An 18620-nucleotide genomic window follows, 5' to 3' on the forward strand; every position below is an offset into this window, starting at 1 on the left:
CATGGAAAGCAACAGGGTCATCGCTACCAGCCTCAGCGGGTGCTGACAGATCCGGCCCCACACCCGCTGGGATGTTGTAGGAAACACCAGCTTGTCTCATTCCTTACAACGATTAGCTGCAGGCATGGAGGAGTCCGTTATCCCGAGAATGTGATCTTGGTTATGAGCGGCATAACCGTGTCACACCCAAAGCACCAATGTGCTGGCTGCTGTGGTGGCCAAGAAATAGGACACTGAGCTGTAAAACCCTGATGACTGATCATACAAGAAGCCACATCTTGTGCTGAAGCCCCCAGTGTCCCTGGCTGGTGCTGTGAAGTCTCCAGCTCAGCTAATTCAGCCCTCAGGACAAGCCCAAGTACACAGATTCATCAGCAGAGGACATGCTGCATGCCAGCATCCCCCCCCCCCCCGCCGTTTCCCGAGGACTCACTCCCAGCAGAAATGAAATGCAGCTCAAGTGTCCAGAGAGAAGTGCTGAGAGCAGAGGCACATACAGAAAATGCTTGCACGCGTGGCAGAGCGATGACACAGCGAAGGAGGAACACACTGAGACAAGACAGAGAAGGATGAACTCGGTTCTTTTTTCATTTTCTACATTTATTTTATTAGACAGATGAATGCATGGAAGCAATGGCCAAGAAATGAAACAACATATTGCTCTGATTTCCAGTGGAAGCAAACAACTTCTTGGCTGGCGCAAAGTGAAGTTCAGTTTGTACCACGGTCACACTTTGTACCAGGCGACCTTCCTCTTCAGGGACTGAACAGCAAGGGACCGAGGAGCAGTACACTGGGTCATGCCAGCTTATTCAGCCTCTAAGCAGAACAGAGCCAGCTTCTGCCTGCAAGTGTAGGACTGGTGTTTCACAAGCACAGTGACTCCAGAGCATGCGGCATTAACCCATGTCGGGGGACAGCGAGGCAAAGCCGAGATGATGAAAAATCAGAGAAAGGAATGGATAGAGAAAACATGAAAAGCAAAGCTGCAGACAAAATAGAAGTAGAATCAGAGGGACTGACTGGAACACACAGATTTGTTATTTATTATTTATACCCTGACTTGATCTTCCACATGTTACTACATACTGGCAATCCCAACATGCTCAGTGCTCCATGTTATACAAACTCTGAAGAGACTGTAGAGCTCATTGCATCCAAGTAGCTTTGGACCAACGCTGCCAAGTTCTTGAGTATCTTTCAGTGCTCTTATGTCAAGGTGGGCTGACAGTGCTCAGTACCTGACATAAAAAAGCCTTGTGGTTTTAAGCAGAATTAACAAAAAAAACTACAGTCTGAGCCTGCTTACCCTTACAGCATTGCAAAATCTGCCATTGCTTCCACTGGGAATAAGAGCAGAGACTTAGCAAGCAGACCTTGACATCAGAGCAAAAAGACTCATGTAACTTGGTTTCAATTCCTCTAAGAAGGTTTATCACCATTAGGTTAATGCAGGTCATGAAAATCTCCCTAGCTCAGCAGCAAAGCGAAGGAGACTAGTTCTGCAGTGATACCAGGTCGGACCACATAGCCCTGATTCTGATAACACACACAGGGAGGGCAAGAATCGCTGTTCAAAGCTGTTCGGGACACAGCTATCGCCTGACTATCTCCCTGTTCACAAGGCACTGGTCTGCACACACCCTGGTACCTGAGGGCTCCCACCCACATCCAGCTTTCTCCAGCTTCCATTTCCTGTAAAAATCATACCAGTAGTAAAACCAGATGAATAATATGCACCGGAGCAAAGAAACTTCCTGGACCTCAGTGCTTCCCACCCAGTCCCTCTGCTTCCCCTAAATTTTATCTAATAAGGAAGCTTTTCTGCCCCCTCAATTCCCTTTACTGGACTTTGCAGGAATCTTCCCACTTCTGGTAATCATTGGCCTGGTCCAGACACGCTGGGGTTTCCCAGCAAAGCCTGGAATCTCCCCGACTCTTTAGCACCACCGTAGTATTTTAGGTTGCCTCATTCTAAAGGGCAGAAGAGACAGAGCAAATGAGAAAAAAAAAAAAAAAAACCAACAACAAAAAACGCCACTACTTAAAAGTTGAAATCAGCACTTAAGACCTCTACCCTGGTTCTTCCTTGACTCTGGGCTACAAGCCAGTGACAACTGGAACTACCTCCTGTTAGTTTTTTTTTTAACAACAGAAAATAGAAAAGCAGGAAAAAGACAAGACGAGAGGTAGGAAGGATTTGATAAGAGAAACACAAAGCCATGGCTGCATCTCGCAAGCCCTCCTGCAGGCTCTTGCGAGAGACGGCTCCCTACACCTGCACACATAGCCCATCGTGAGTCACGGGGGAGAGCAGAGTTTTGCAACCATCATCTCCAACGTGCTGGGGGGGGGGGCTTGGGAGTGCCATTAAAATTCAGAGGGTCAACTAAACCTTCAGAAACGCTCATCCTACCTTTCTCACAAGAAGTCTACCCTGCTCTTCTGCCTGTGGCTCTGTTGTACGGGCTAGGAGGCGCAAGATACTTGAAGCGAGGGGTGCACTCCTCTCAGGGGGTGCCCAGGATGCACCCCTTGGCAGGGTGCACATCCCCCGAGGGGTTGGATGCACTCTGAGGTGGGCCACCTCACCCTGCTCCCTGCGGAGTCATCCACCTCTGCTCCAAAGGCAGCTGACTTGAACCCAAAGGATTGGGACGGCAGAGCTTTACTCTGCCTTGTGCCATCCCACCTCCTGGAGGAGCAGGAGGCAGGGAGAGGTGGCTGGGTTGCCCAACCTCTGGGGGGAGCTCAGGGCAGCCATTCGGTGCCCCCCCCCCCCCTCCCCAGCCCGAGGTGTGCGGGGAGGGAGCCGAGGCACTGCACCCCAAGTCCCTTACAGCCATCGGCCTGGCTCCGCCAGCACTCCCATGCCTGACATGCCTAGGAAATGACATCTACAGCTCCAGAAGCCAAGGCAAGATGCAGGAAAAGCAGGCTGTTGGGTAAGCCGGCCTGGGAAACCTAAAGCAGCACTGACACCTTCAGGAAGGGGAGACGAAGCTCAACACCAGCCTCGGCTTGTCTTTTCCCTGCGCTGTGCCCTGCAGGGCTCAGAGCCTACTTGGGAGGTTCCTTCGGGAGCTGGCTCCTGCGATCCAGCTTGCTCATGACCTGCGTGATGTCCACGGTCGTGGCGGCTTCTTTGGCTTTGGCCTCTTCTTCCTGCTGCCTCAGGATGATGGGGCTGGGGCTGGAGCGGAGGTGACGGCGTCCGAATGGGAAATTGGAGCTGGGCAGAGAGTGAGAGAAAGAAGCAGGGTGTTACTGAAAAGTAGAAGGGCACCGAAAACTTGCCCCTGGTAAGCAAATTTACCAGGAGGGCAAGCTCAGACATAGAGATGGATGTGCCACTGTCACCCGCACAACAAGAAGGAAACACAAATGCGGACGAGGTGGTTTAAAGCAGGACTCAGTGTCACGCATCAGCTACAGAACTGCTAAAAGTATAAAGTCAGTCCTGTTCCTGGTCCTCGTGAGGGACTCCAGGGCCAGGAGATGACCAGTACATTACTCCCTTTCTCACAAGCATTTGCACGTAACTAACACTCGGTGTGAACCCAGACAACTGGCATCAGTGGAATTTTTTCTAGTGCCCTCAGTAAGATCAAGATAGGGACTAGTATGGGTGTTTCTGGTGTCTGTGATACCCCCAAAAAGCACCCACTACCTGCTTCAGCAAAGCCATTACCAGCAGCAGTGGAAACAAGTATTAAGCCACCTCTGGATGAGGTACTAGCTCTTTAGCTTACCCAGGATGCTGAGTATTGTGTCTCTGGAACAGGCACTGATAAACATGAAAGTAGTCACCAGGGGTCAACCAGCATCTGCCAGTGACCTTGTGATGTGTGGCTCAGGGAAAACCTAACCAAACCCTGGGCAAGTCAGCAGGAAGGTTTTTTCCACTGACTTGAAAAAGGCTTTAGATGAAACAATAGTGTGAAAGTCCATGATTCCTCTTTCTTGCTTGCTAGGTTGACGAGTGGAAGAGGAACAGAGAAAGAAGCACACCACCCAGTCTGGCTCTGACCTTGCACGCTCAGCTTTAAGAAGCAACTGCAGTTCAAATGGCCTAAATTTGCTACGCAACCTTCATCTTGGTCTGGAGAAAGCCATTTCAAGCCTGCCTCTTCTAAGGCCGTCTACCTTGTGCCAGCAGTCACTCACAAGTAAGATGCTGTTTGTTCCCATGTGGTTGCCCGTCACCTTCACTCTGCAGGGGTTAAGCGGCTCTGTCCAGGTAGGGCTGAGCAGAATCCACAGAGGACCCTGCAGTGGCTCTGCGTCTCCTCTGGCAGCCCATGTTTCGTGGGAGGGAGTTCTCCCATGGCCTGTACACAGCGCTCTCTCCTTCCAGGACAGGAACCGTGATTAGTTCAACTATCGCGGCCTTTCTAAACAGACCCAACAGACAAGGCAGCCAAGCAATCCTCAAGTCGATTCTGACTACGCACAAGCCACTTCCAAAAGGCTCACAAATAAACAGCACAATCGGTCTCATAGCAAAGCATCTTTCTAGTGAAAAACTTTATTTAATTAAGTGAACATCTAAATCATAGTAATTTTGCTGCAGCTCAGGCTTTTTCTACCCTTGCTACAACAAGAAAAACAAAACCCACAATTACATCCAGTTTCACTTGCCTTTTTTTGACAGTCTCTTGTGGCACAACAGCCTTGGCCAGCATTTCCTTGTATACTGGAGACTTTAAATAGCGGCCATAGGAGTCCTACTAGGAAGAAAAAAGAGAAACTGGTAGTTATGGCCTGCAAACACCCTTATTAAAATCACCACCAAATACAGCTGCTCAGGAGCCAGGGAGGCTGGGAACTAGATAATCTCCCCCAGCAGCCCAAGGGACTTTGCATCTTTCAGGCAAATGTAGCCATTTAAACAAACAGCCTTTCATCTTGGTGTAAAATTCCCAGGATTTTCCATCTCACAATAAAGCTTCCCAGGTAAGATCCAGACCAAAAGGTCTGAACTGAGCTTAGCCCAGGCCAGTGGAGTCTCACAGACATTGCAGGGTGAAGTGCTCATATTTCCAGGAGCCGAACTTTTCAACAACTGGTGAAAATCAGTTCTGCTGCTTTCAGTGTCAATGTGCATTAGCTGCTGCTCTGGCCCACAACGCTTCTTCCTGCTATGTGTACTTTGTATTGCTCATAAGGAGGAGTTACAAGTTTTTGTAGTCACCATGATCTAATGAAAGCCACGACATATTGTGGGCTGATGTCAGCCCACAGCCTGCTGCATCAGTTAGACATAAAAAAAAAGGGTGTCCATCAACATAACCACAGAAAAATGTGCGAAAAAACTCAGTAAAACTTCTGATGGGCCATGTCTGGTTATGCTCTTGGTACTAAACTCATGCAGTTATATCACAATTACTACTACCTTTCCCATCCATTGCTGAAATCCAGTTGGATACAAGCATCCCACCACAGGGATACCTGATGCGGCACACAGAGTGGTACTGAGTGAATTTAAAAGACTTGCCCAAGCTTTGAATGAGTTGGTGACCAAGCTGCTCTTAGAAAGCAGGACTTCCAGCAGACACCTGACCTCCACACCTTGGGGACATGCTGCCTTGGAGGGAAGAAGCAGCAGCAAAATACAAAGGCCTGAACCAATGCTTGCTTAAGTCAGCAAATTCGAGGGATTTTCAAACAAAGGCCACTTGAAAGTGACAGCTGATAGCACACAAAGGCATGGAAAGGCCCAGAGAACTGGAATCCCCCTAAGGCTTTGGAAACAAATAACAAACCTTTTTCATCAGCATGTAAATGTGGGTCTGAGCAGCATCTAAAACATAACGATGAGGGTGCTTGAGGCCTTTGACTGTGATACCCATTGTTGTGCCATCAATGTTAATCCAGCGCCTTGCTCCTGGAGCCAGGAAGAGCCTGCAAGGAGGAGGAATCAACAGTGCCATTAACAACTGGAGAATTCCTGCAGATTCCTCTGTCTGTGCATGAAAGGAAAAGTCCCTTCAGCTCTCCACTACAATTTGCTGTCCTGATCTCAGGCAGTCAATCTCCTCTTCAACCGTATGACATGCAGACACTTCCTCTTGCACTGTTAACACACGATATAACGCAAATTTTAGCCCACTGGAAGCACAAAGGGTCTCTCCACTCTCCTCATGGCAGCCCCAAGATCTTTGCTATCCCACACCTCTATTTAAAATACATGCTAAGCCCTAAATGTAATAGTGGAGAACAGAGAGGAAAAGTAACTATATGACCAAAAAATACGTATGCTTTCATCTTCAAAAGCTCCTTTCCTACGTGGGGACAACCACATTTGATGACAGCGTACAAAAAAAAGTCAGTCTCAGGAATAAATCTTTTGGAGAAGGACAACATGTGGAAGAAGGTGATGGGACTTGTACAAAAAGTTTAAGAATGCAAAATTATCACACTCACTTGTAAATTTCTTCTGCTTTTTCTTTGACCTTGGATTGGTCTCCATACTTGAGATCCTCACAGGCTTCCCAGAAACTCAGATTCTCTCCTGCATAATAAGGAGTCAGCGGTGAGGGAGGCTGAGGAAAAAGCAATCCCATTTATTAACTCCTAAACTGAATTCGTTTGACTTGGTACGTGTTCGCCCCAATTCAGACTCTCCAATTCTTACAGCCACCTTGAAAATCCCCTTGGGACTGAAAGAAGAAAACAGCTTTCCCCTGCTCTCTGCTCACTGACACCTGTAAGAGCTTGTGAATTCAGCCAGCTCCAGCTTGCCTGGGAGCCGTCCCCCTGCACAGGGAGCGCCCTGGACTGTATTTTGTGTCCTGTGCCACTAGATGGTATTGCATGCACTGGCTGCTACAGCCATTGCCTCCAAAGTCACTTCTACTGCCTTTACTTGGTGACTTTGTCATTGTCTCAGCTCACAGTACGTACTGCAAAGGCATGGATTTCCAGCCCTGCTCTGTCTCAGCTGTGCAGCGTCCTGCTGTGTGCCCTAGGCAGGGACAAAGGTAGAGGCACAACAGACCCACCACTGAACTCCTTCTTCAGGAAGAGCTGGAAGTTCTGCCGGCCTTTTGGGTCCCGCATCAGCTCACTGAAATTGAAGGCCCATCGCTCCACACGCATTTTGGTGGGGACTTCCACTCTGCACGGGTTGAAAACAAACAGCGCTGCCAGTTTCATGTGGCCCATCTAATTGGCAGATTAATTAAAACCAAAATGCCCTTTGCTGGAATGCCAAGAGACTTCTCATTACAGCATTCTGGAAAACACAGAGTGCTGAGCTCCTAAAGTCAGCCCACTAAGTAAGCCGTAATTAAACAACTTGGTACGCAGTGGGATGAGGATTTATCTCGGATTTATACTGCTCTCACAGTGATGGCCCAGCTTTGCAAGAGGTTTGACTCAGTCCTGTTCTGGAGGAGGCACTGGTTGTTGCCCAAAGCTTTGCTTCTCGTAAAGGCATTCTGTGAAGGTATCCTTTGGGGCTGTCTAATGGGATATTATCACTCTAACAGGATTGCTGGTCTCAAATGAGAACCAGTAATATGTTGTATGCTTCAAGCCCAGAGATGCCAATGTATAATTAGCAAATACTATCTGAATGGAAAACCAAGGGAGACCTCAGAGAAGGGATGGACTGCCAGTATGTGCCTTCAACCCAAACCCTCTCCGAAGAAAGCAGCCCGAGGTGTGTGGAAAGACCAAGGGCCAGTAGTTGAACCCTGAATTGCTACACCATTGGCAGCACCTGATTTAGCAAGGTTAACGCTAAACCAAGTGCTATACCTGGTATAACTGCTCATATTCCATTCCTGTGCTTGTAAAAGTGGACTTCACTCAGCCAAGAGCAGGATTAGGCCCATTCAGCAGGGGCTGAGTGCATACTCTCATCATCAGTTTAGCAACTTCTGTAATTTTAAGGAAAGCTCCGCTTGAAGAAGAAAATGCTGGAAGTTCAGCATGGAGTATTCCCAAGAGACAGTTTCTTTAGCGTGGCCAAGCTGTGTCAGAAAGGGAACACTTCCCTGCTCACAATCAGAGACCAGATATCATGATGAAATCAATGGTCCCCTTTTCTGATTTCTATCAGCATAAAAGTCAGTATAAACCACAAGCTGGCAAGAGAATATAAATACATACAGTTTTGCATTGAGATCCCAGAACTCAGGGTCATCTGTTACCCACGGGTTGCTGGGGAGACATCCAGACAGGATGGGATCATTGGAGAGGAACTGTTCAGAGTACTTCACAAGCCTGCAAGTAAATCCAATAAAACCAAAATATTAATCTGTAAGCAGCATTGAAGCCACCCCCATTACAAACAAATAAATGGTTGTATAGGCTATAGATATATTCAGAGGTCCAGCCCTACCAGCATGGGGATCTGGAATGTGGCCCCTGCATTACTAGAAAAATTGATTCATTAGCTCAGTTAATCTCTTCCATTTCCCAAACAGTAACATCCTGGTTGTCTTTCAAAGCAGTGATTTTGCCAGCTCAAGTGCAGGGAGATAGAAGACTCTCTTCCATCGCCTTCTTTTGCCTCTTCATTTCAAGGAAGTGGGAATAAGCCCCCAAACGGCTTCCGTCTCCTTCTCCAGCCAACGGACAAAGGCCTGATCCTGCGCTGTTCTATGCCACACTTTAGAGAGAGGAAAGGGCCAGAGAAGAGAAAAGCAGGTACTGTATTCGCTCAGGGTGGGTTCTCTGCAGCCTTCCCATGGGGTGTGGGAGAGCCCAGGAGCTCCGCAAGAGGTGAGGGAGTGCTGAGGGCACATCCCGGCTTCTCCTTTCCTACGCTCACCTACCGCATGGCTCATTCCTCTGCAAATAACTCTGAGGGCTTGGCACAAAGCAAAAATGTCTCTATGCTAGCAGGAACCAGACAAACACTTCTCCTACCTTCTAAGTTGGCCAGACTTGTAATTACAACCGATTTCACTAATGTCCTGGAATTTTAGCTTTCTCCTCCCTTTTTCATTCTTGAAAAAATGATCTGGTTTCTGCATTTAAAATTCCTTCCAGGCCAAACTGCTTTCATGTGCTCAAAGCTGGGAGTGCACTGTCCAAGGGCCCGTTGCTAACAGCCACATTGGCATAGATCCTGCAATTATACAATGCTACTGCACAAAGCATACCACAGGTTTGGCACAAAGTGCTCGATCCTATCTTCTCACTGGAAATGCCAAGGCATTCAGCACCTGCATAATTCACTCCAATCCATACATTCTAATCAAGCTACAAATCTAAACCTGTCAACTCAGGTAACGTTGCTCTGTCCTTTTAATGATTAATGCTTTGAAGCACCTCCTAAATCAATGCCATGCTCTGATGCACACATGCTATCTAGTTGCTGCTCACATCCTCATCAATAATAATTTGATTTGGACCCAATCCTGCAGCTGAGATGGAGATCCAAATTTCCTGAGGATTTTTTGATCTAGGCGATAGGCATTATCCCATCAGAAGACTAGAACTAGTGAGTGAAAAGCTCCATTGCCAAACACTTAAGCACCACAAAATTCCTGGAAGGTAGCCAGGTGTCCCCAGCTCCAGCTTAGTTTGGAAAATTGAGGCAGGAGAGTTTTAAGTGACCTGGGAGTCAGTGACAGATGAAATGAGTAGAACTGCTGGTGCTTTGCAAGTTGTGGTTCTCGGAAGACAGCACTGCTTCCCAGACTCTTCCTCCCATTTCTTTCATCCACAACTGTCTTCTCCCAGGGAACAGGCCTGAGCACCTTGTTTATTTTAGATTCGATATGAATCTCTGGGTGGCAATGACTATGTAAAACAGACTGGTGGTATGGACTGCACCTCTAGGCAACTGGCCAGCACGTAAGATTCCAGGTAAGAAATGCCTGTGGCAAACACGCTAATGGCTTATGCTAGAACTGGGAGCTTTGCACTTAATCGGCTTCATCAAGAATCTGATCAGGAAACGCTCCCCCTGAGAAGAGGAATTGCTAATTAATTGCTTGGACATTCATGGAGAGGCATGTGTTCCTTTGTAATACAGAATAACCAGAGACTTCCCCAGCTCTGCTGCCTTCTGGTGAGCATCACCCTACGAGCAAGAAGACTCACTGGGGCTGAATCCAGCCCAGCAGGCTGGGGACCAGGGACAGGAGGGTCCGTCTGTCTCTGCTGGTTACTCAATGCCGCACAGGAACAGGCACAGGACTCGCACACTGCTGCATCCTCACAAGGCAGCCTCCACGCAGCTGCCTTTCCAGACTGCAGAGCTGTGCTGAGTCCCAGGCATCACAGCCCAGCCCTGACCAGTCTGAACACCTCTTGATTTCAGAGGGAATGTCAACCAAGAGTCTGGAACTGCTCTGCAGACATTCATAGCAAAGCTCTCCTTAGCTCCAAGGGAGCCTCTTCATCATGATTGGGACTCTGATCCCACCTCTGCCTTGTGCCTCCTGGCCCAGGCAACACACAGCTCAGACAGCACAAACAACACTGCGTGTGGCCGCCACATCGATTCCCCTGACTGAGTCACCAGCTGCCAGAACAGATAGCTGCATCATCTCATTCAGAGATAAGCGCCGAAGACTAATTAACGTGTGGACAGAAGGAAATCGGGACTTACCCTCCGAGAGAGACAGAAGATTTCACTCTTGACTTCATGATGGCCTGCTGGCAGTACATGATCTGAGAGGGATCAGACATGTCCATGGTTAGGAGTACGGTCATGTGAAGACAAAGCTGTCTCTACCTGAACCTCAAACATGCCCTCTCCCAAGCAGTGAGGCTAACTACAACAGGGACTGCTTCTTCCCTAATTACTGGATGTCCAAGGAATTAGAGAATCCCTAAACTGTCTTAGTAAAATGGCTGTTGTCACTGAGCTTATTGTAAATGTCAGAAGAGCATTTTGCAATGTGCAAGTAATTAAAAAGCACTCCCCATGCTATATAAAAATTGGATAATAGCTACCATTCTAGGCACCTACAAATACTCTGGATGATTTAGCATGTAATTATCATTGATCCTTGGCTGTCTCTACACTGGCGCCACTGGATGTATCTCCTATGATTTCCCCACCACTAATTTTGATCTATTAGATTTTAGCCCTGGTGTCTGTCCTTGCTTGAGCCTTCCCGTCACTGGGAGAGCTGCTGGCTGCCTGCAGTGGGAGGGGCAGAGGCAGGCAATCTCCCAAAAGCACATTGACCCAAAGCTCCATGGGGCAGAGCCTCTGCCAGTCAAACCCGGGCTTTTTTAAAACTGCTCATCCCCTGCAAAGGGGGCTTTGAGCCCCCGTGCAACACTGATGTAAGCAATACATACAGGATGAACACCTAGAAGTGAGGCAAGGGCCACTTACCTCTCTCCTATAAAACTCCATAGTTGTTTTCTGTAAAATAAAGAAACAAAACCCATTAAATTGGGGTGGGTGCTTTCACTCGCCTTTTTTAAGACATGAAAACACCGTTGCAGGGCTGCCGTTGTGCAGCGCTCTCCAATTAATTCTCATTACAATTAAAATCAAACACAGCAGCTCAGCTAATCAGGGTATCATCAAAGCTAAGAGCATCCACACACCATAAATTGTTCCATTAGCTGTATTTACTGTTTAGCATCGCTTCTTCCATCACAGGCTGCCTGTATGCCTTCAATTAAGGGGTTATTCTAATGGAGCTAAAATAGATTCGTTTACGAGACACAGATTAGATCATTCAATATTAGCTAAAGGAGACAGGAACCAACACATTGCAAAATATAAACACCACAATTAAAAGCCTCAGAAGCAGTATCTGCTGTGCAAAGGGTGCTTACGTTGTGATTTGAATAACTCGGACTATGTTACATGTCATCCACAAATGAGCAAGGAATTGAAGGCAAGAAATTAACTGCAGGGTGTTTATTCACACAGCTTCCTTTGAAGCACAGTTACCTTGTGTGAAATAAACTTGAGGAGGGAGAAGTAAAGACAGGCTAAGTCAGGGATGCTCCCAGCAAGCCTTTAAAGGCTTATGCAGTGTTTCAGTTCTTCATCTCCCATTTTAGCCAACAAGATCTGCATCCCAGAATTATTCTATCAAACTAACCCTGTGGCAGACATGGGTCTGCAGAGTGCCTTAGTGAAGTGCAGTTTGTGAGCAACGAGGGATGAAGCAGCTGGTATCAAATGCCACAGGCAGCCTGCTTCTCCCACCTTCTCACCAGAGAACCTGCACCCTGAGCTGCCCCTGTTTTGGGAAAAGCAAGATGCTCTCCCAGGGCTGCTTTGTGAAGGGACCATTGTGGGGACACTGGCGGAGATCTGCTCTTGCATTTTAACCATCGTCACTAGTCCTGCTCAGAAGGCAGAAACTATTCGCTATATGGAAGAAAAATATGCACATTTTGCTGAAACTTGGTTGGTTTTGGGAGGGCACACTCACCAGTTCAGCAGCAGGAGCCAGACATGCAGCAGATCAGCCAATCTGTACAGCACTACCACGAAGCCAGTTCATCTGATCCTAACACAAACCTAACCTGGCCAGTGTAGTACTAACAGAAATCCTCACTGTGGCATTGCAAGAGGAGGAAGCTTTTTCTGCTGGTAGTACCATGACCAGCTCTGAATGATTGCAGTGCACGTAATCTCAGCAGGGACAAACAGGAAAGCAAACAGTAGCTGCACCAGCAGTGATGCTCTGCTGGCCACGCACAAGGAACTGCGTGTGAGGGGGCAAGGGCTGACGCATCAAGGGGGAGAAAAAGCTCTTGGACAACAGAGTCGTTGGTCACAGCCTGTACAGCATCCCTTGCTGATTCAAAGGCTCCTGGGACATTTTATAAATGATGGAGGACGCATGGACTAAGGAACAGCTTTTCACCCTTCTCTGCTCTTAGCTGCATCCCTGATGCGAGGCCAGCTTCCACGTAGACACCATTTCTTTCCCCTATTTCTACAGTGGCATTATTGTTTCAGATAGACTGTAGAAATGGAAGGCAAAAAAAAAAAAAAAAAAAAAAAATCACCTGCTTGCGCAAAGAAATTCACTGCATTTACTGGTCTGGAAGTGTCCTCTCTAAAGAGCTTTGTTTCTTTTTCAGGCCAGCTATTTCCTGCACAATAGGAGTTCACTATCCCCATGGCAAACCCGAGATGCAAACCACGCCCCATCAGATTTACAAGTGCCAGCTGAACTGTTCCATTTGATGGAACTTAGGTGTGGCTAGAGCATTTACTTTAGGAAAATCAACACGTTAAAATCATTGGATGGTTTTAAAAGTCCCCTAATTTCTTCGTCTGTTTTGTCAAGTGGGTGCCTCAGACAGGCCTGGTGCAGTGGGCGAGGAGAGGTAGATGCTGGCATACTGGCTTGAAGGCAGCTCACGTGGTAGTAAAGTTGTGTTACCTTCTACAGGGGTCTTAGAGGCAGGCAGCACACCACACACACACGAGACAAACAGCTGGTGGGAAAAAGATAAAGAACACAGTAAGTTAAATGTTCTATGGACCAAGAAAGGCGCAAATTAAAATGCCACCACAACTGAAAAATTGTATGTGGGTGAGTAAAAATCAAAGCTAATGCCATGTCTGCAAAACAGGAAAGATTTTTGTTTTAAAGTGCATCCTACACCCAGGATCCCCTCCTGCCACAGCCTGAGCATGTAGGTCATCCCTCTGGAGAGCTGGTCCTGGGAAAACCAGGGGGGGCTTTGGTGGGGTGCTCCAGGGTGGGGAGGGACTTGCCAAGGCTCACACAGAAAAGGGGACTCTGGCATGACAAGGAAAGAGCATCACTGAGTAGTGGCACACACCGAACTGGAGAACCAAAGAGGAGCCCAGCACTGAACAACCTATTGAGGGCTGTCTGTGCTCAGCCCTTTCCAGTTCTCAAATTCACAGTAACTGGGAAGGATCTCAGCTATTTCACCCCAGAGCTGCACATCATTTCATTTCCCTTTCTCCCACAGTGCTCCCATGACCAGTTTCCAGCTTTGCTGCTCATACAAGGGTCACTGAACACTCTCCGTGTCCTATTGAGCACTGCCAGTTGTCCCCACCACCCTACACATCCTTACCCCCTGCTACTGACAGCATCAATGCCAAAGTGTGCTGCACCACCCATCCACCCTCCCTTGTTTGGAGGGAAGTAATATTTGGAACAAAAGAGTCATTTCTCATAATGAGATTAATTTTGCAATGCCCTTAACGACTGACTTATCGCAATTACCACAGATAAGCTCCCCAGCCCTGCAGGCTTCAAATCAAAATGGCAATTAGCGAAAGACCTCAGTCTGTCTCGGGTGAGTGCCGTGTGCTGTTAAAACACCCTCCTCCCTGAGACGCGCAGCAGCACTCGGACACCCCGCACAGCCTCATCGCATCCCGCTGCCGCCAGCTGAGCGCTCCCCATGCACGCAGGCTGCAGCTGCGACGCTCAGCTGGGAGCCAGCCAGGACCTGCTCAAGAGCCCCGTGTCTGGAGCCGATCCACACGGCTGAAGCCAAGAGCGCCTACAAGAGCTGGGACATCTGCTAATTTCCAGCTAACCATTCGCACGGACCTCCTCTGCTCTCCGTGTGGGTCTTCCTGACCGCATTGTGGAGATAATGGTCATTATGTTTTTGCCTGGCTGGCCACCATTCAGTGTTTACAGAGGCCATAAACAGCTGGACAACAGCTTTTGTGTGTGTGCCCAGATGGAGCTTGGAGCGAAGAACAAGGCCACTGTTATCCAGAGCTCATTTGGGGCCAGGGCACTGCAAATCATGCCCGCATTCTGCCTTGAATGCCGCAGTGCTCTCTGTCCACGCACACAGCTTGGCAAGCTGCGAGGACAACCACGGGGATCCTGCGCTGTGCAGCTCAGCCTCCCTCCAGATCTCGCTTTCTGGCAGCCAGAGCAAAAAACCTGTGGGCATGGCCTCTCTGACACTGCAAGAGCAAACAGCACTCCGCCATGCACACAGCTCTGTTTCTGCACACGCCAACACCTCTTCTCGGGTGCAGAGGTGAGCCTGTCCCTTCATGCAGCCAGCTGGGAGCCCTGCATGCCAGAGGTGAATTCTGAGTCGAGCATAAGATCATCTCAACATGCATCGCCACTGTGCTGGTGCTTCCAGCCCAACATCTGGAAATCAGATCTGTAACAGTCCATACGCCTGGTTTCATTCAAATTGCCGGTTTTCCTCTATCTTGTTTATTTGCTTCTGAATCTCTTGCTTCAAAAGATGTGATGGATGCAGCAGAAGTTACATGTTTATCAGGCAGCCAAACTGACAGAGACTTATGAAATGAAAGGCCAGCAATGACCGCGATGATCTGTGGCTGATTTGATGCATACAACAAGCCAGGACATTTCATTCAGTAGTCCCTGAATCTAGCACAGTGATATTTGGCTAAGCTAAAGCACCTTTCAGAAAGACTCTCAGAAGGCAAAAGCTGAGTGTGTACCTGCAGGTGAGTCAGTTGCCTGGTAACTCACTGAGCAGCGAGGCTGGATGAAGTCTGAGACCTGGGTAACAAAAGGCTAAAGCATCCCTTAATTAGCTCTTCAATGGATGGCTACTTCTGCCTTACTCCTTCTCCCTGACTACAACTCCTAACTCATAACCTGGAGGGATGCCCATGGGTCAGTAAAAAAAGTCCCTTTCAAAGGAGTGCAAGCACCTGTTTATCCCCAGAGGACTCTATCAGTTAGGGAGGGAGCAGCCCACCAAAGGGTCTGAGGCAAGTGAGAGAGAGACGTTCCGTGCCAGTATCAGCTTCAAAGAAGTCAGTCCGATGTCAGAAATTAATTATCACCAGGAATATTTTCTTTCTCAGCTGTCAAGATAAAAGACAACTAATTGGCCAACAAAGTGAAGTTAGACTGAGTGGGAACAGAGACACAAATGAAATAAATGGGCACTGGATTCGCGCACTCATTTTCTGCTCTCACCATTTCACCTATGTCAGAGCCAGAGGCTGAGCCCACAGAAAACATCAATAAAACTCCGCATTGCCTTCAGCAGGGGTAAGATATGGCCAACAAAGTACAGTCCGGCTCAGCATTTACCAGCAGAGCTTAGGCCATCCTTTCTGCTCACCAAGGTCTGTTGAGCCACAGGTGTTTGTGAGAGCAGCCTGCAGGAATAATAATAATAAAAAAAGCTACTATTCCAAAGGTGGCTTTGTGTGGGCTTCTGGCTGTCTCGTGTATTGTCAGTTGCTCTTTCAAAAGCAAAAAGAGGAGCAAGAACCTTCCCTCTTCTGCTGAGCCTCCAGAGAGGAGGCACAGCTCAGCAACCAGCTTAAAGGAGAAAGGCAGTGAAGTTACCCCAAAGCTGGCGTCCTCTGGCTCACGCCCTGCTCAGTCGCCACTGACGGGGGGAACTGACCACCTCTCTTATGTTCAGGGTGGGAACTGAACAGGGATCCATCAGCTCGCTTCCTCTGTGCTACCAAGCAGCTGGCAGATGGCTACGGGCTTTCAGACTGCTTGCAAACCTAAAATCTCCTTCCATCTCAGCTGTAAAAACTGTGGGTGAGAAGTTGGCTTACTCCTCTTTTCTATCCCTCTCCCTTTCCACCACTCCTTTTCTCTTAAAAATAAATAAGTAAATAAATAAAGGCTGTCAGCAGCTGCTACTTACAGCAGGAAAAAATAAAATACACCCCAACCCTGCATTTTGCTCGTTTTCAGTCTCTATAGCAACAGAACACAGTTGGCCAAAGCGATTATCCTGCCTCTGGCTGTTGAGATGTTTAAAGGCTGTTACAAAAATGAGAAGTTGTGGGAATACAGTGAGTGTGATCGCAGTAACATTTGCATTTGATTGCTCAGAGACACTTTGACTTCACTTCCAAATGAACACTGTTAAGTGCACAAACACAGGATCACAGGACTGATGGGGAAAGAGAGGAGCAGCTCCAGCTCATCATCCACTGACTGCATCTGTCTTATTGTAGACTCTGAACCAGTCCCACCCAGTTACAGCCTCCATGGTCTAAGTTCATTAATTCTGTTTCTTTATTGTCTAGCTATACATTATGCATTTTTAGGCAACATTTTGTCTCCTATCTACCACACCAACTTTTCCATCTCCTTACCCTTTTGGAGGCATTCTGTCATTTTATTTTAAACCTGGATCTTTCCTCTAATCCTTTACACCCCACAACCCCACACAGTTCATTCAGCACTAATAAAAAGGCAGCAATGATCATCTGGAGGTAGAGGATTCCTTAATTCAGTTTCACCAGCAAAGAAAACATGTCCTGTAGCTAAGACCGCGCACTAACTGGTGTGGCAAGAAAGCTGACAAAGTATTTTCAAGCCAAAAGAAGCTGCCAAAGCTTATTTTGAGGGCCCCACCCCCAGGACAATGAGACAGCTTCAACCTCTGGCCTGTTTGGCTGTCACAGCTGAGCTAACTCGCTCAGCCTGTGGTGCCCAAAAAAAGACAATCCCAGGGACATTGTCTGGGTCCTCCCAAACAAATTCAGGAGGTGTGGAAAAAAAATAAAATAAAATAAAAAAAAGAAACAACAAACCAACTGTCTCACCTGGTTTACCTTATTTTCATTGGGATCCGTTGCACGGTCTAATCCATACTCAAGGACGTTTAGCATGCCGGGCTGTTATGAACAAGAAACGTCAATAGCTTTGTAATACATTTGTTTTAAAGTCTGTGCAAATGCATGAGGAGACCCCTGAACCCTGAAAGGCTCCACTGCCAGCACCTCCCGGCCAGCAATGTCCTGGGGGAGCTCTGCCCCCCGAATCTGGGAATGCTCCCCTCTGAGCACCGGTGCTGCAGTTGGACCTCCCTCCCCTGCACCTTTGAGAACAACCAAGGAGAAAGGTGGTGTGGGCTCAGGGCAGGCCTGGGCTGACCTCTTCCCTGATGGGAAGCAACAAGGGTGCACAGCCCAGAGGCCACGACCATGGCCATGTCCTTAGCCTGGGGAATTTTGTCCCAGGTGGCTGCAGGGAGGGCACCGCTGAGCCACTAAAGCCACACACCATCATATTCTACTTACAGGAGTTCGGTTCACAAGCCAGTAGGCTCTCTCCTGGCAGTCCAGAGCGTACCTGTCTGCCTTCTTCCGCTCCTTCCCTGCCCTGCAAAGCCAAGAACAGAATTTGACTCTACCAGGGGAACTCAGGACTTTTGCTCTCCTAAAACCACCGGGATAAGAAAGGTGGCACACCTCCAGTCTCCTCTAACCCCCTTGGGTCCCAGCCTGACTGCGTGATGCTCTGATGCAGCCTCCTCACCACACCTTACCCCGGCTAATTCTGGGCTGCAGATCATGCTGTTCACGTGGCCACGCATGACTGCAGCTTTTGAGAAATCATCATCTTCCTGAGCTCAGCTGGGAGCAGACACATCCTCTTTTGATTAGGCAGACAGCCCTTTGGTAGTTTTATGCTAACTACCCGCTACTTGCGGTCAGTCCTGCTGCCTCATGTTTATCCATCTCCGATGTCCCCAGGCAGTATCTGAAGACTGCCACGGAGAGACACATCCTGGACACGTCTCATCCCTGTCTCATAATAAAGGGGGGCATTTCTCACAGAAATTATTTGGAAATGGTACCAAGCAGTGTTCCCAGGCACTAAAACCCAAATCACCTCTACTATTAAATAGAAGAGGGACTAGCATGGTTTGGGCTTGGACCAACTAATTCTTTCCCAGACATGTCCTGGGCA

General features: G+C 48.1%; 1 protein-coding gene across 2 annotated transcripts in view; it reads right to left on the reverse strand.

Moving 5' to 3' along the window:
* Nucleotides 1-575: 575 nt before the first annotated feature.
* The window catches only part of RGS9 (regulator of G protein signaling 9), a 31391-nt gene continuing 13346 nt past the window's right edge, over nt 576-18620 (reverse strand). For both annotated transcript variants that reach the window (XM_049812447.1, XM_049812448.1), the window contains exons 8-17: nt 17948-18029; nt 17480-17542; nt 11312-11341; nt 10574-10635; nt 8119-8232; nt 7005-7120; nt 6427-6514; nt 5766-5904; nt 4642-4727; nt 576-3232 (exon numbers count right to left, since the gene is read on the reverse strand). In XM_049812447.1, coding sequence (XP_049668404.1) covers nt 3061-3232; nt 4642-4727; nt 5766-5904; nt 6427-6514; nt 7005-7120; nt 8119-8232; nt 10574-10635; nt 11312-11341; nt 17480-17542; nt 17948-18029 — 952 coding nt within the window. In that variant the 3' untranslated portion in view covers nt 576-3060. The remainder of the gene's footprint in view (nt 3233-4641; nt 4728-5765; nt 5905-6426; nt 6515-7004; nt 7121-8118; nt 8233-10573; nt 10636-11311; nt 11342-17479; nt 17543-17947; nt 18030-18620) is intronic.

The sequence above is a fragment of the Accipiter gentilis genome, chromosome 10 (genome assembly GCF_929443795.1).
Source record: "Accipiter gentilis chromosome 10, bAccGen1.1, whole genome shotgun sequence".
Classification (NCBI taxonomy): Eukaryota; Metazoa; Chordata; class Aves; order Accipitriformes; family Accipitridae; genus Astur; species Astur gentilis.